The sequence below is a fragment of the Rhipicephalus sanguineus genome, chromosome 4, assembly GCF_013339695.2.
Source record: "Rhipicephalus sanguineus isolate Rsan-2018 chromosome 4, BIME_Rsan_1.4, whole genome shotgun sequence".
Classification (NCBI taxonomy): domain Eukaryota; kingdom Metazoa; phylum Arthropoda; class Arachnida; order Ixodida; family Ixodidae; genus Rhipicephalus; species Rhipicephalus sanguineus.
In genome coordinates, this window is record NC_051179.1 from 128,911,790 (window position 1) to 128,928,929 (window position 17,140).

Here is a 17,140-nt window from a genome sequence, read left to right on the forward strand (position 1 = left end):
ATGGGAGGGAAAATAAAGGTTTGTACGGATGAGTAGACAGAGGGAGCTGACGCCAAGTGTAAGCAATGCGAGTTAGAGGCGAAAATGGAAATAATGATGGCTGCCCAGAATGAGCTCATGGTAAGAATCGCCGAGCTGGAGAATGCGTTGGCGAGAGAGCGGGAAAAAACGATGGCTATGGGGCAAAGGCTTAAGTCAGCCGAGGAGGGGTTGGCAAAGGTAGTCATGGTGAACAAGGAAGCAAGCGACAGCGGGAACAGCGGGGCATCGACCCCCACAGTGGTAGACGCGAAGGGGGAAGCAGGTTTGGAAAAGACAGTTGGTCACCGGACCCAGCTTTCGCGAAGTAGTTTTGGGAAGGGGAGGGGACAAAACAGCAGCGGTGGCACGCGCTAGTAACCGGGGCAGTGGCCAGGTGCGGGACAGTCCAGCAGAAAACTCGGAGCACGTGATAATCGCCGGCGACCCGAATTTAGTTAGATGTGCAGAAGCAGTCAAGGAAAGGGTGAGAGGCGACAAACGAGCTTTAATAGGGAAGTTCCCGGGACATAGGCTGGGATCAGTGATGAGACAAGCTAGCGCAAAACTCGCAACTAAGGCTAATGGACGTAACCTCGTGATAATAGCGGCAGGTCTAAACGACGTCTTGATTGAAGGATCAGCCGAACTAGCGACCACATTGGCGAAAGGGGTCGATGACATGCGCGCCATTTCCCCTCAGGTGCAGATAGTTGTATGCACAATACCGGAGTTACCGGTGCGTGACGGCACCCTGCAAAGAGCGGTTGTCGACGCAAACAAAGAAATATGGCAGATGAGTCGAGAGAAAGGCATCGAGGTAGTGGAAATAAACAGAGAGGTGCACAGGTGGGGTGGTTTTCGAAGAGACGGAATACACTTCGATAGGAGGCTTGGTCATGAGGTGGGTTGGCGACTTGCAGGACGCGCAGTAGCTTTTTTTTGGGGGGGGGGGGGCACGCGGGCTCTTCTGTGCCCAGGGTAGCTTGTAATGAGGAAAACAACCAGGGGGACTCTTTGACAGGCAGTATAGCGAAAAACCAGAGAAAAGGTAAAAGAAGGGATAAGGCGCGTGTTGCAATTAGTTACATTAACATGCAGGGTAGCAGAAAAAAGGCAAAATGGTTAGAGATTGAGGGACAGTTAAACAAGGAACAGATAGGTGGTTATGCGGTTACACAAACACACACTTGGAAGAGCCACCACATATTGACAATTATATATGGGAAGGATGTAGCAGGATGACATCAGAAAGGAGAGGTGGGGGTGTTGGAATGCTAATTCATAGCAGAACAAAATGGGATAGAGTGAAACAAACGTTTTCAGAGCACATATGGGTTTCGGGCACAGTAGGTGGAAAGAAAACGTGGCTAGGTGTAGCTTACTTCTGGAGGGGGAATAACTGCAGAGAAAGGAATCTGGAGATAGTAAAATGCATAAGCACCGATATTAAAGAATTTGGTCATGATGCCGAAATAATCCTTCTAGGGGACATGAACGCTCGCATTCATGACCTTGACGGATATTCAGACACCAATGGCAAGTTATTGCTAGATCTCTGCGAGCAACATAGTCTTGAGATAGTTAACGTGGGGCCTAAGTGTGAGGGGCAGATCACGTGGGAAGTCGGAAACAGGCAATCGAGCATTGATTACTGTCTCATGACAGAAGGAATATATGACAAACTTAGAGAGATGAGAATAGACGAGGAAGGTATTAACCGCTTGGGTAGTGATCATAAACTCATAATATTACAAATGGGATATAAAACTGAAAATAAGAACATAGAATCAAAGTTCGGCAGCTTGTATCTAAATGACAAACAAATAACAAATATAGCCGCAAGAGTCGAGGAAAAAGTAGACGAACTACCAGGCAAAGACTGGAAGTATAGTGAGCTGCTACATGTAATCACGAAAGAAATGGAAAAAGAGAAGAAAACTATTCGTTGGAAAAGAAAGAGAAAGCCAAAAAGTTGGTGGAACAAAGAAATCCGGGAGGCGATCGAGAAGCGACGTGAGGCATCACGGGAGCACAGACAGGCAAAAAAGGAGAAGCGACCACAGGACGATGTCAACCAAATATGGGAAATATATTTAGAGCAAAAATCCATAGTGCAGAAATTAGTCGAGGCAAAAATTAAAGGTGAAAGTGAACGCTGGATGACAGAGATTCGCGAAAAGAAGAAGACCGCGCCTAGAATCTTTTGGAGCCACCTAAAAGCGCTGGGTAGGAAGTCTGTCACAATGCAACAACGTTTGGTAGATGAAGGAGGAAATGAATTGGAACGGTATGAAGCGCTAGGTTACATCCGAAAGATAACAGCCGATTCGTTTAAAAAGGTCGCCCAGGGGATTCCCCCGGTGAGTTAAAGTACGCAAAGGAGTGAAACCGACGAAGATGTAGTACTAGAGAATTTCAATTGGAAGAAGGCCGAAGGAAAAATTCCTAAGCGCACCACTCCGGGCTTAGATGGGGTTCCCGTCAGCCTCATTAACGAACTCGGACATAACACTAAAGAAGCACTGCTGAAAGCCGTAGGAAAGTGCTTACAGGAGAGGGAAATACCAGACAGTAGGCGAAAAAGTAGAATGAACTTAATCTATAAAGGCAGGGGAGAAAAGGTTAACATTCGCTCGTATAGACCGCTAACCATTACATCGGTGCTATACAGGTTGGCGATGCAGGCAGTAAAATTAAAAATAGAAGCGTGGGTAGAACAAAATGATTTTTGGGAGAACTTCAGAATGGATTTCGAATCGACAGGTGGTTAGACAATAATCTGTTTGTTCTTACCCAGTGAATAGAAATATCGAAAATAGAAAACAGGCCCTTATACGTATCTTAACTAGATATTACCGGGGCGTATGACAACGTTAATCAGGAAATTTTGTGGGATATATTGAAAGAAGGGGGCATAGGGGACGACTGTATACAGCTTTTGAGGGAAATATACCGAGAAAATACAGTTTGTATAGAATGGGAAGGAATAAGTAGCAAGGACAGCGTTGAAATTAGCAAGGGGCTGACACAGGGATGTCCTTTGTCCCCGCTGTTATTCATGCTGTACATGGTGAGGATGGAAAAAGCGCTAGAAGGTAGCAACATTGGATTTAATTTGTCACACAAACAGGTCGGCACGATGGTTGAGCAGAAGCTTCCAGGTCTATTTTATGCTGATGATATTGTCTTATTTGCGGACAGTCAAGATGATATACAGCGACTGGCAGATATATGCGGAAGGGAATGTGGGGCTCTCGGACAAGGATTTAGTGCAACGAAATGTGGATTGTTGGTATTCAATGATCACGAAGACCATGCGGTCTTAATACAGGGCCAAAAAATACCGAGGGTAAGCGAATACAAGTACCTCGGAGTATGGGTAAATGAGGGGGATAGATATATGGAGGTACAAGAGAAAGCATCGGTAGCAAAGGGAAAGAGGAATGCTGCAATTATGAAGCACGGTGTTTTATGGGGATACAATAGGTACGAGGTGCTTCGAGGGCTGTGGAAGGGTGTGATGGTCCCGGGGCTTACATTTGGGAACTCAGTGGTGTGCATGAAGTCAGAGGTACAATCAGGAATGGATGTAAATCAAATGACGGTGGGCCGCCTCGCATTGGGCGCTCACGGGAAGACGACAAATGAGGCTGTAAAGGGTGATATGGGATGGACAGGCTTTGAAGTGAGGGAAGCTCAGAGCAAAATGAGATTCGAAGAGAGGCTGAGGAAAATGAAGAAGAGTAGATGGGCAGAGAAGGTTTTCAGGTCTTTGTATAGAAAAAGCGTTGACACGCAGTGGAGAAAAAGAACTAGGAGGCTCACCAGTAAATATACGGCTAGCAGTGCGGGCGATATTGGATGACAGCGATGGAAAAGAAGCCGGCTCTGAGTAACTACCGAAAGGGAAAAAACGAAATAAGCAGGGAAAGGTTTTACGATAATTCAAGGGGGAGCGCTTTACTGTTTGAAGCAAGGTTAGAACGCGTAGTTGTAAAGCGAGATTCAGTAACGAAGAACAATGTACATGCTGCGGGGGAACTAAGGAAACGACGGAACATGTACTGATTGAATGTGGCGATATTCACCCAGGTATACGTGTGGGCACGAGTCTACATGAAGCCTTGGGTTTTAGGGACAACAATGGAAAGCTGAACACGTCTGCGATAGAAATAAGTAAGAGACGGTTAGAGTATTGGTGGCAGAAAAGTAGAGATAAAGTACAAAAATAAATATTGGGGAAAAATAATGTCATTCTGCTAAGAGGCAGAGAGATGGACCGTGAATATATATTTCTTAATATAATAACAGATTTAATCAATGTAGATAAGGTATTAGGCCAACACGAAACAAGGAAGTGTTTTTTTTTTTCTTCGAGCCTGGTGGCAGAGATGTCACCGCCCAGTTATAAAGGGGACGCTCATAGCATCCATCCATCCATCCATCCTGAAAACTTCTCTTGCGGGGTGCGAAGCGCATCCCCTTGGTCGGGGGGTTACGCTGGTTGCGATGTAGTTCCGGGGGGATCAACAAACGCGGGGTTGAAGGCGGGAAGAGGGCCACCACAATGACACAAGAGATCACAAAAAAAAAATAATGGAGGGAGGAGGGGGTCGAGCATTTTATTCTTTTTTTAAGTTGATTAGAAGCCATTCGTGTATGCTCTGCAGCGCATGTTCACGCCATTCATTCGTTTGAAGGACCTTTGTCGATCGGCACCACGCGTGCCGCTTTGCTGCCCTTACATATGCTTGTTTTTCTGAAGGATCGGCATCTGTGTCTATCCGTACACTGCAACTGTCTCAAAGACGGCCCGCCGCTGCATCTGGATGGGAGGGACGCGCTTTTTACAGCCTCCGGCGGTCGTGCACATAGGGCATGCAGCTTACGTGCAGAGAAATTTCTGGGGCAGCGTTTGTCAACAAAAAACAGCTAGACCCAACGAAGCTAGGAGTGACCGCAGAGTCAAGTGCGATAACAATAAAAGCATGAAAACAGGAGGGCGGTGACAGCAAAACCATACTCGTGCTTTGGTAAAGCAGGGTAGATGGTCAGGGTATTCTTAAATGTAAAAAAGAACGCTGGTACATGGCTGATTGTTTCGTTATCGAAGTCCTAAGCTCAGAACTAGTGACGGATGAAAAGGCTCGACATAGATGTGCAGAAAAAGGAGATGTAGAGGGGAGACATGAAGTAGCTGTCATTAGGAAGCGGGATGCCCGTAGGGGTTGGGCTCCTTTTGGGATGCTCCAGTGCCTGCTAGATCGACGTCGTCGTCGGTTGTTTATTGTTCGGCCACGAGTGACCATTCCTGCATTGTTAAGCATTTGCGCATACATAGGCAGGGTTTTGTGTAAATAAAATCAGCTAGATCATGCATACGTCCATCAGGTCAGGAGGAGGAGCAAATCTGCCTGCTAATTGCCGGGTGTGCGGCTGTTCTCCTGATCGGAAGGGCACGCAAATAATTGGTAAGGGAACCATGCAATACGAACGTGCAGTGATTGAAGCGTATCAAATCTGGAAACATGGTTTGAAAAAACGCATTAGTGTATCTATCACTATCAAAGAAAGCGAGTGCTTATTTAGAAAAATGTAGTTGCTGATATCATTCTCTCTTATTGTGAATCGCACGTGTTTTATGTACGACGCATGCGCGCTTTGCTTTCCTGGGAACGGTATGTGGTTTCAATAAACCTGTTGCTAGTTCCAGCGAGTGTCTGTCGTCTTCTCTTCTTGTGTACGCGTCCGTAGGCTGGTTTTTAGGGGCGAAGCTCCTTAAGGCGGCACCCTCGTAGTAGTGCGTATACCAGTCGTAACGCTAGTACCAGATCTCGACCTCCAAGGTGGTGCCGGTGGGAGATTTTTCCTGTGCGTTGTTGAACAATAAAAAATTTGCAGCGTGCGCATTAACTAAAAGCCGAATTCTTCTGTCTCTCATTCCCCATTAGCAGCCATTGGCATGTTGCAGTAGGAAACGTTAGTAGAAGTAGAAGTGTAAATGTTAGCTAAAAGCCGACTTCTTCTGTCTCTCATTCCTATTAGCAGCCATTGTTTACCTCCAAGGTAGTGCCTGATGAGATTTCTCCTGTGCGTGATTAAACAATAAAAATTTTGTTCAAAACGCCGTTGATTGATGAAATAAACCAACGAAAGACGCCAGATGTTTTCTAAAAGCAAAACGAAAGAACGCCAGATGTTTCTAAAGCAAAACGAAAAGACGCCAGCTGCTTAACGAAAGACGCCAGATGTTTTCTAAAGCAATGGTTTTCTAAATAATGAAAATTCACAGCGTACATGTAAAATTAAAGTAAGCTGCAAGTCGTCGTAACTCTCATCGAACCTTTAGTATAAACGCGCCCGATCTCACATCGGTGATGATGTACTGGGCAGAATTCACGGAAGATTCACGGTTTACCGATGAACCTCCGCAGCTTCGCCCACTCATCATCATTCACTCCGTGGATATGCTGTGATTTTTTTTTTTCGTTTCTTCAAGTATGTACCAACAGGCCCAGCAACAGATTCTCCTAGTTACACAGACCAGCTCATATGTGAATAAAAAGAAGTCAGGCGTCGTTGTGGAGCTCGAAAGGCGAGAGTGGAGTCTCTATGATCGCTACAGTATCAATCGCTACAGTAAAATCGCATCAAATCAGCAGGACAAAAAAAAAAAAGAAACCTTGAACGCCCCCAACTACACGCCCTGTTACTGCACCGGCTGCGTGGAGGAGTATAGATCTGTGCAATGGCCGCTAAATCAGTCACAACGACAGCAACTTATTTCGCAACTCACAGAAAAGTTGCACGAAAAGAAGTTTCGTGTGTTTCTGACTTTTCTTGCGCGCGAAACAGCAACGCGCGCTAGCCGCGCCCTGCAACCCGCCGGAAAGTTTCAGGTGACGCTGCGATCCGCGCCGCCTGTCGGCGGCGACACGAAGTGCGTCACGCTCCGCCGCTCAGTGAGCGCACTACAAACTTCGAAGGACCAATGCTGCGGTCGCTATTGGTCGCTGATTGTCACGTGGTCTGCTATGCTTTTTTTGGTAATTTTTGTTTCTTGAAGTCAAGATGTCAGCGCCCATGAATGGGTGCCGTGTTTACGCTCAGCCGCCGTTGAAAAGACGCGTCCCGGACGCTCGCACCGTCAGTCGCCCTTCGTGTTGTAAGTAATCGACCGCCCCACCCTACGTTTATGATTTACGCTTCGAAGAACTGCTAGTGGACGGCGAACCTTGTCTCATCATGCCGGCGTCATGTGCAGCTTGCGGCTGAACGTGCATCGGTGGCCGAGATGATGTACTCTTTCACAATTTCCGACGTGAGAAAAAACAAGGTGCTCAGTGGATCGCTGCTGTCAAAGGAAGTAATTTCAAGCCTTCGAGAACCGCTGTACTCTGCTCGAAACATCATCGGTGACAGTGACTGCCATCAGAGTTTATCGTTAAGTCGTGTAATGGGAACACCAGTGAAATCTGCTCGACTGAGGCCAGGCGTGGTGCCGTCTATCTTCAGTTATGAACGGAACGAATCGCCGGCTCCGAGAGCAGCTTTCTCGAAGACGCCAAAACATGAGGTAAGATGTCGAATGTTGGAGCTTACTAAGCTGCATGTATAAGAATGCTCATGCGACCATTCCACATTGTGAAAATCGATGAGCAGAGAAGCTTACGCCCCTGGTCATGAGACCAGGGGCGCTGCGGGGGGTTGGGGGGGTTGAACCTCCCCCCCCCCCCCCCCCCCGACATTTTTCAGTTTTGCTTGCGTATATATGCACGCACACACACAAACACACGCACGAACATAGCGAACACGCGAGCGTGACTGCCGCGAGATTTGTAAATATGGCGCATGCGCACACGCTTGAAAGGGCGGCGCGCGCCCGACGTCGTCTGCTACTTCTCCGCCCATGCGCCAGGCAATTTCTGGAAAGCGCTAGAAAGCGGTTCCACTTTTTCGGGGTGCGATTGATCTACCGTCACTCTGGGTTCAACAGGCAGAAAAACAAATGTCCGCATTTGTTTATTGCTGCACTTTTCCCCAAGGTTTAACTGGACTGGTTTCTAGTTTCGCTGAAGCACCATGCGCAGAAGCTCCTAAGATCGACTGTTTTTTACAACAAGATTATTCTGTTACAACAACACATGCGCACAATGAAAAAAGGCGTGCACAGAACGATACCTGAAGGTAAACTTGAAGGAGACATCTCGTTGATTGCACTTTTTGCGTTAGAGGATAATATATGGGGTAAGAACTAGCCACAAGACTTTTGAAGGATGCAAAGCTGATGTTTTGGTGCACGTCCATACTCTTTTAAATAAATAAAAAAAATCAACTTGAGCTCCTTTCCAATGAGATTTGTCATGCTGTCTCACTCGGCAACCCGCGGGCGGCGCCTGGCCCGGATTATCTTAACGACTTCATTTGTTAAAACACTATTCGATGGCCACTCTGACTTCGTTTCCTCTATTTTCAACGCTGCTTTAAACCTGGCCTTCTTCCCCCATTGTTGGAAAGTGAGCAGAATCATTCTCTTCCAACCTCTTACAGGTTCATAGCCACGAACTCCCTGTTCGGGAAAATGCCTGAACGCTGGCTTACTTCACGCCTCTGCTACTTCCTCCACTCCAACGGTTTCATCCAGGCCAATCAATTCGGCTTCATGCATTCCAAAAGTGCGTGTCTTCCCTTCGCAATCTCCAGCAAAAATTGGCACTATCAAAGCGCACTAAAACTCTAACTGTCCTAATATCTCTCGATTTCACCGGTGCGTTTGAGAGCGTCTGGCACGCCGCTATATTACATAAAAAAACGCCAGGCCTGCGCTGAAACCGCAGCACAGTCACAGCGAAAGCTGGAAGAGCGGCGTTTCTAGAGCCCGTTGTAAGCTCTCTTGGGGCTACAATACAAGTACACTAGAAAGGTACCCACTACGCCATAAATCACAATTTTTGTGAAGTTGGGAAGCACCTACTAAGCCATTATTCGTCATTCGTCAGGCACCAGCTACACGTCTGTAAGGCATTATGTGCACTTTGTTGACGCGGCGACTGATGACGATGAAGAATTATGGCTCACCCCTTTGTAATGGGTTGGAAGCTTTAAACGGCCCACCAGTTATGTAATTTGCATTGGGTGACGCCCGGTCGCCATTTCCCTCTCCCGTCATGCTGTAAACATACGTTGACGTGGGAGAGAGACGGGGGGGGGGGGGAAGAACTTTACTGAGACCCCGAGGAAATGGATCATGCGCTTATGGGCTTCCTTGGCAACCAATACAAGCGCACTTGCGAGGAACCCACTACGCTATAAATCATATGTAATTTTACTGAGACCCCGAGGAAATGGATCATGCGCTTATGGGCTTCCTTGGCAACCAATACAAGTGCACTTGCGAGGAACCCACTACGCTCTAAATCATTGTAATTTTACTGAGACCCCGAGGAAATGGATCATGCGCTTATGGGCTTCCTTGGCAACCAATACAAGTGCACTTGCGAGGAACCCACTACGCTCTAAATCATTGTAATTTTGAGAAGTAGGGCAGCAGGCACTGTGCCATTTTTCTTCATTCTACGGAGAGCCGTGGTACCCGCTAAACGCATGTAAGGCATTATGAGCACTTTCTTGATGCTGTGCCTGATGACGACGAAGAACTATGGCAGAGCACTTTGTAATGGGTTGGAAGCATTCAACAACCTACTCGTTGCGCAATTCGCATTGTGTGACGCCTGGTTACAGAATTCGCATTGGGCGACGCTTGGTGCTTATTTTACTCTTCTACCCCGCTATATTGCATATGCTAATGTGGTTCCTTCCCGACATGAAGCCTGTAAAGGACCATTTTGCAAAGCAGTTTCAAGCACCGGCATGGCTCAGAGGTTGAATACTGGGCTCCCACGCAGAGGGCCCAGGTTCGAACCTCGTTCCATCCTGAATTTTTTTCTTATTTAGTTTTTTTTTCTTATTTCGAGCGATACTGGTTACGGACACCGGCGGCGGCGGCGGACAACTACGGCGCCAAAAACGGCCGGTGAAATGATCTCATAAGAGCTTTCGCTGTAAAATATGACTGCCCCAACAACCTGCTCCGCTTACTTCACTCCTTATTATCTCAAAGGACTATCGCCTATACTTCACATGCGGGTTCACTTTCTGCCCATCCCACAATTAGGAGTCCGCAAGGCTCGCCCATAAGTCTACTGTTGTGGAATATTGCAATACACGATTTGTTAAACTTGCACCTACTGCCAAACGTTCACATCCAGGTGTACGCCGATGACACAGTCATTCTGTTGCATGGTCCTTCCAGACTTATTATACAATCTTTAGCGGAGCGCGTGTTAAATGATGTACTTAAGTGGGCGGCCAACAACAAGCTCACCATCAGTCACTTCAAATCATTTTACGTCTGTCAAAATAGGCGATGCTTTCCTTAAGCGTAAGGACAACATTCGATTACTTGGTGACGTCTTCAACAATAAGCTTAACTTTCACGCTCACCTCGACTACCTCAAAAACGAAGTTGAGGTTTTCACTGCGCGTCTCCTCTCATTCCTTCATATGCATCGCAGAGTTACCAGTAGACTCAGACTCTACCGACAGGTCATTCTGCCATCTATAACCTTTGCGTCACCTTGTTGGTGGCCTTCCTCAGCTACTTCCTTTTTCGCGTCCGGCGTGTTGTCTCTCCAACGCTCGATTTTCATAGCCATAACGAGGGCGTTTTACACAACTCCCACCTTGGTGTTATACATTATGGCTAACTGTCTGCCACTTACTCTCGAGTTCGACCGACTGTAGGCAGAATTTTCTTTATTTAGTCCTCCGCGAAGGAACGCATTTACACATGTCGTCATTTCACCCTGGCCAAATACAATATCCTTACGACAAGTGGCAGCGTCACCCCAGCAAGCTACATGCTTTTCCATTTACGAAACTCACAGCCCATGCTGCCCACCTTAAGTCCTTAGAACGAGCCATTTATATTTTCACGGATGGCGCGCATACCTCTCATGGTTCTGGGGCAGCCTTTGTCTGTCTTGACCAGTTAGAATCCATCAATAAAGTCGCAATGTGCGCAGTAACCGGTGCTACGTCGTCATATTCTACGGATATTTCTGCATTTCTGGAGGCGGTCAAGTACATATATACATCCTACATACCCGGTGCTGATATTAACATATACTGTTATTCGCTGCTCCACGCCCTTGCTGCTGTAAAACTCACTGACTCTAGAGTGGTCCAAATAAAATAAAAGAACTACCACATCAACCTGCACCATGTACCGCCCACAGTGGCATTTATGGCAACGACTTAGCTGACTTTGCTACTTCTTCGGCCAATACAACAGTGTTTTCCACAATAGTGGAATCGTATATTCCTTCTATTCGGCCACAGCTTCGTCACTTGCAGATGTTACAGTGGCACTCATATTGGCAGAAGACCGGCGCTTGCACTGAATTCTTCAAATGGATTCCAGGCGTCTTCAGTATCCCAAAATACTTCTCCCCAAATAAGCAACTAACGCAGTTATTAACTGGCCACGGCCACTTTCAATTCTATCTCTTTCGCTTCAACATCACAACAACCATTTTTTGCCAATATGGCATAATGTGCCAGTCTAGATTATTGCCTTAATGCCTCTCCCATAACGGGCACCTTGGTGACGAACATCATCACTCGCACCTCCCCTCACATTCCTTCCATGGAATACGACGCTATTCTGTCTAACCCTCGAAAGCCGGCAGGCCTTCTCCAACTAGCCTCCGTCATTGAAACATTAACAACTATACTTTCGCCTCCAACCTATCACCCTGATGGGTTTTAACATCGTGTACCATTACTCTTCCGCCACTCGCGCACCTTACCCTACGCATCATTCTACTGCATGTTACTGACTCGCACGTTGATTGCCACCTGTGGTGAGGACCTCCTCACGTGTGTTTTTCACATCGTACCCACCCTTACTCTCTTTGACTTTCTGTTCTCGCCTCTTCCCAACTCCTTTTCTTATTCCACCACACATGCATTACCCTCGCTACTTATCTCTTCGACAACTTCTGGGGCTAACCTCCTCTTTCTGTCTGTTTTACTTCATTCTGACCATCATATTCACCTGGCTTAGTATGCAGCATTATAACCTTCCAGTGGACCCTGCCGCCTGCATTCCTGTATCTGGCTAATCTCCTTCTTAACTGCCACCTCTTCCTGTACCTGGCTCTCTTCAAGATTCTCCTACTACCCCATCTCGCCTACTAGAACCTTCCTGTGGGCCCTGCAACCGGCTTTCCTGCACCCGGCTGGCCCCCCTCATCACTGCCACCGCTTACTGTACCCGCCTCTCTCCACGCTTCTCCGGCTGCCTCATCTAGCCAACAGACGTCATCTCCTCTCCAGTTTCTTTAATTCAATAAACGACAAACGATCAGCGTCAGTGCCGAGGCATCAAGTTCATAGCTCATCTAACCCTACCTCATCCATTTTACTAATTGTAAGCACTTTCCCTCCTTCAATCTTCCCCCCTGCTCCATAATTGGCTAAAGTTTGTTCTGTGCTGTTCTTGGCATGTGCGTTAGTTGAAAGCTTCCGTTTCTTTCTTTTCTCTATTGGGTTATTCTCAAACTTACTTTTGGGTGTTTCACCCCTCCTTTCTTTTATTTTTACAATTGGCTTTAAACCCTGTGTACCTTCGGGTGGTACGGGTTCCCGCGCTTTCTTTTTCTTTCTTCTTAACCTGGGGATACAAGTCAGCCATGGTATCACTGAAGGAGGCCGTGACCGCTCCGATTCCAGAGCATTTGGAGGAGGTAATCCCAGGTTTACCTTCGCTGGCACACATCACTTGCAGATGCGAGCTTCTCTCGTGGCTGAAACGCCGCCAATGAAGGAACATAAAGAGCCCATAGCACCCATTGCCATTCTCTCCGACCCATTGATGCCTCTTGTGCTGCTTCAAGAGCAGTCGTTTACCGAGTGTGCGCCGGATCACTTTGCGCCGAGTGATACAAACATTGTAGCAGGGGCCGCGTTGGCACCAGGCATCCATCGAGAGGACGCCAGGACACGCCTGTCTTCTCGGTGAGGATGGAAAAGAAGTCAGAACAAGAAGAAGAAGAAGAAGCGTCAGATTGTCAGAGCAGTCATGCTAAAAGGAAAGGACCCACAGCACCTGATTGCAGACCAGGAAAGCATCGACGAAATGGAGTACAATGTGTTGAACACGCAGGCGTTCAGCGAGAAAATTCCCCGAGAGGAGTGCAAGAAAGCTTCCCCGTTGCGAATCCCACTTCCCGTTGACGGAATATCTATCAGAAAGAAACCTGCGCTGGACTCCACAGCCGCGGCACCCGAAGAGAGAGCAACCTAGACCGCTTCCAGAGCCATTGGGCGTCGATCAAAAAGAGGAGAGTGAGCGCCTGGTTGATAACATCGAAAATGTGGCTGAAGAAAGAAATATCCTGACTGTCCTCCCCGTGTTGACAGTGACGCGGATGCAACCGTAAAGGAGCACTGAGAGACCTTGCCACCACGTACGGTGCCTCGTCGGATGCTGTGCCGGCATCCTCCTAGGCATGCCGCGACCGCCGTTACCTCTGCGACAAAGCCAAAGCCGGCCGCCAGATGCATGATTTACAGCTCACATGATGTCGCAGTGGTGCCGAGACCGACCACCAAGACGCAGCCAGTGTTGGCCACCAGAGACAGTTCGGGTAGATCCCCAAACCATGTTGCAACCACCGGATGTAGCCAGCACCGCCCACCAAAGACATTGCCGGCACCGGCAGCTCCCCCCGCTCGCAGTCGCCGTCGAGTTTGATGACGAAGAGCGACACGGAGGTTTAGGCGCACGGGCAGCTAGCGCGAAGAAGCAGATAATAAAAACGCTGGCCCAGGAACGGGTGCGGTCTTTGTGCCTCGCTCATCACAATACCGACATGTGACGACACGTGACTCCCATGCAGATTGCCATCCAGATATACAGGTGGTGTGGCATGCCGCGCTATCACAGTGATGGAGATTATTTTCTTTTACTCATATTTCGTTATCCTTGCAATCATCTTATGTGACAAGAGATGGGCAGTGTTCTTGTTCAGTCGGCGTAGAAGTGCTTATACACTTAAAATGAACACGAGGAATGGCTAAAGACGAAGATATTCTGTACAATTATTTGCAGAACTGCAGAGGCCGATTTGCAGTATTCAAGTTTCACTTACTTAATGCAAAGCTTGTTACATTGTCGGAAAAACATACGACCAGGTGATTATACAAAAGTATGATTGGTATCACTAGATTTCTTAAAATATGTCTGAAAAGTACGTATTTTAATAATTGCCATAGGCTTCTGTTGATGTGTATGCGTCAGTAACTCATCTTTTTGTACACTATTTCAGATTCTTGAACAGTTGCTCTCTGGAGACGGAACCATCGGGCACACGCCAAGACCAAGTCATTGTAGCGAAACAGATCATGTAAGAAGGCTTTCGTTTATTTTTTTGGCAATAATTCTTGGACTTGCCTTTGCAACAACTCAAGCCAATTTATTTCAGGATGACTTTGCAGTATATCAGGCAGCACTGAGTCTGGCTTGTGAGTCGAGACAAGCTGTTGGAACATCACCACAGTCAACGTGTGAGCTGGGCCATGGCAGAAATCGATCTGTTCAAGTGCGTCTATTAACCCGCCACGAAGCATCACAAGCTACTGAAAAGAAAATTCTTTCCACAATTGCGACGCAAACAGAACCACATGCTGTTTCTTCAGGTATGTCTTCGCATTTGCCGTAAGATAAAAAAAAATTCGGCAGATCCCACGTACCGTGGGAGTCGATGTTATGCGAAGCATAAGGCGGGAAGGTGACTGTGGCGTAATTTATTTCACTGAGCGAAACGTTAAAAAATGACGCTGAAGTTCTGTATAAATTTTATACGCACACATATATGTTGAAGAGCCGCATATGTGTTATATAACCAGTTGTTTACAGTTGGGTAACACTGCCAACGGCAGCGTCGGCATTACCAACACCAGAAGCGGTAAGCTGATATGTAGTGCTTATACTTGTCCCTTATGATGGAGAATGCACACACGTTTCACGAACCCGTGTGCATGTGTGGAAGAAGTTCTTGACAGTTCTTGAACAGGTCATCATCACCGTGATCAGTGAGCACCAGCAGCAGGTCATGACTTGTTATCGGATGAGGTCGTGATCGCAGTGACGAGGGGTCCATGTGTAGCGAAGTATGAGGTACAGTACAGCTGTCGGAACTCGTGGATGCCTCGGTCATTTCGTCGAAAAATTGTCTGTCGATAGAGCCGGCGGCATGTCGGAATCTGAAGTCACCGGTCGCGTTGGTGTAGTATAGACCGTCGAGGCTGGTAGGCCTGGATAGTGCTACGTAGACCAACATCAATGGATGGCGCTTGTCGTATTCCTAGACTACCCGGCCGTATGTGGCCTATGTAGCCTAGTCTGCAAAGCGGCTGTCAATCAATCTGGCATCATCCTCGGTCAGCATGAGGCCATCGCCCAGCCTCGTAAGAAATCAAGAGGACATTGCGTCGTTCAGGCGGACTAAAGGCCTGACCACACGTACGCGTTGCAGCGTGTCAGCGCGTGACCTTTTGACGCGGCGCTGCGCCCTCTCCCTATGGGGAGAGAGGGCGCGGGGCTACGCGAAGCTGCTCGCCTCTCTCTCTACAGGGAGAGGGCGCGGCACTGCATCAAAAGTTCACGCGCTGACACGTACGTTTGGTCGGGCCTTAAGTGCACATTACGGTGCGATGATGTGAATATCATACGTAACTTTCGTTAATGTATTCTTCCGGGGTCGAGCAATGCTTCATTATAGCTTGCTGAATCACAGGAAGAGAAATGTAATATTCCTTAGACTGCTATAAAAGCGGAGCCAACACTGGAACCACAGATGTTAATCTGATATGACGCCTGTGACGTAGGAGTACATATGCAGTGTATTTTGCTTTCTTGTAAAATTATATAGCAAGCACCACAACCACAATTGACGTCGCACCGACATTACGCCTGCTTAGACTGTTTTTCCAAACCAGTTGAAAAGATCTGACGTGGCTCTGTGGTAGAATACCTGATTGCCACGCAGAATGCGTGGGTTCGATTCCTGCTGGGATCATAATTTTCTTTCTTTCCATTCGTCGGGTCAACGCTGCCGATGTCGGTTTTTCTTAACGCTCTCGCATTTAATGTCTGTTCTCGCCATTCCTGGGTAGATATAAACTGCCAATCACCTGTGGCGCATACCCGTGCACCGCGGCCCGCGGTAAAGGGGTATGTGCCACACGTGTCTGGAGGAAAGGGTTTGACGACGTACTCGACAGGATTTTAATGTTCTGCGGGACGAGCAATATAATAATAATAATATCTGGGGTTTAACGTCCCAAAACCACCATATGATTATGAGACGCCGTAGTGGAGGTCTCCGGAAATTTCGACCACCTGGGGTTCTGTTCTTTAACGTGCACCTAAATCTAAGCACAAGGGCCTAAAACATTTTTGCCTCCAACGAAAATGCAGCCGCCGCGGCCGGGATTCGATCCCGTGACCTTCGGGCCAGCAGTCGAGCACCATAACCACTAGACCACCGTGGCGGGGGGGGACGGGCATGAAAGTTGCGACATTTGTACGGACACACAAGTGACGGTATCATGAGCCAGTGCCGCATTAACGTTTAATTGGACGCGGTAGAATAAATGAGTATAATGAGTGCTCGAACGCGCCAGAACATTACTTTCGTTTCTAGGGCTGGCGTCTGCTCGATGCGCTAAGCGCGGGGGCACGAACGCATGCGAAACAGAGGCACATTAGCCCCGCATCTCGCTGCAATTCACAAAATAAAAAATGAAAAAGATGCACACATTCCCTATGTGTGTATAATTATTTCTCTCAATTTTTATTCATCTGTTCAAGTAACAAATTACACAAACTACACACGTCGTGTCAAATAATTATCGCAGTGTCACGTGCTACTCTTGGCGACGTCAGAGCACAGTCGTCTACGTAGAGGACCGATGTCACAGCCCTACCATCTACGTAGGGCCATTCCCTCATGTACAGTGGCGGTCAAAATATTACGGACCACGGGAGCGC

General features: G+C 47.6%; 2 protein-coding genes across 3 annotated transcripts in view; both read left to right on the forward strand.

Moving 5' to 3' along the window:
• LOC119390677 (gastrula zinc finger protein XlCGF57.1) overlaps positions 1 to 17,140 on the forward strand; it is a 963,551-nt gene that overhangs the window by 938,534 nt on the left and 7,877 nt on the right. The window lies entirely within an intron of this gene.
• The window catches only part of LOC119390670 (gastrula zinc finger protein XlCGF8.2DB), an 807,836-nt gene that overhangs the window by 91,281 nt on the left and 699,415 nt on the right, over positions 1 to 17,140 (forward strand). Inside the window, exons 2-3 of one of the 2 annotated variants that reach the window (XM_049415127.1) lie at positions 14,415 to 14,492; positions 14,571 to 14,784. The exons of the other annotated variant lie outside the window; for it this stretch is intronic. Coding sequence (XP_049271084.1) covers positions 14,415 to 14,492; positions 14,571 to 14,784 — 292 coding nt within the window. The remainder of the gene's footprint in view (positions 1 to 14,414; positions 14,493 to 14,570; positions 14,785 to 17,140) is intronic. 2 annotated transcript variants of the gene reach the window in all.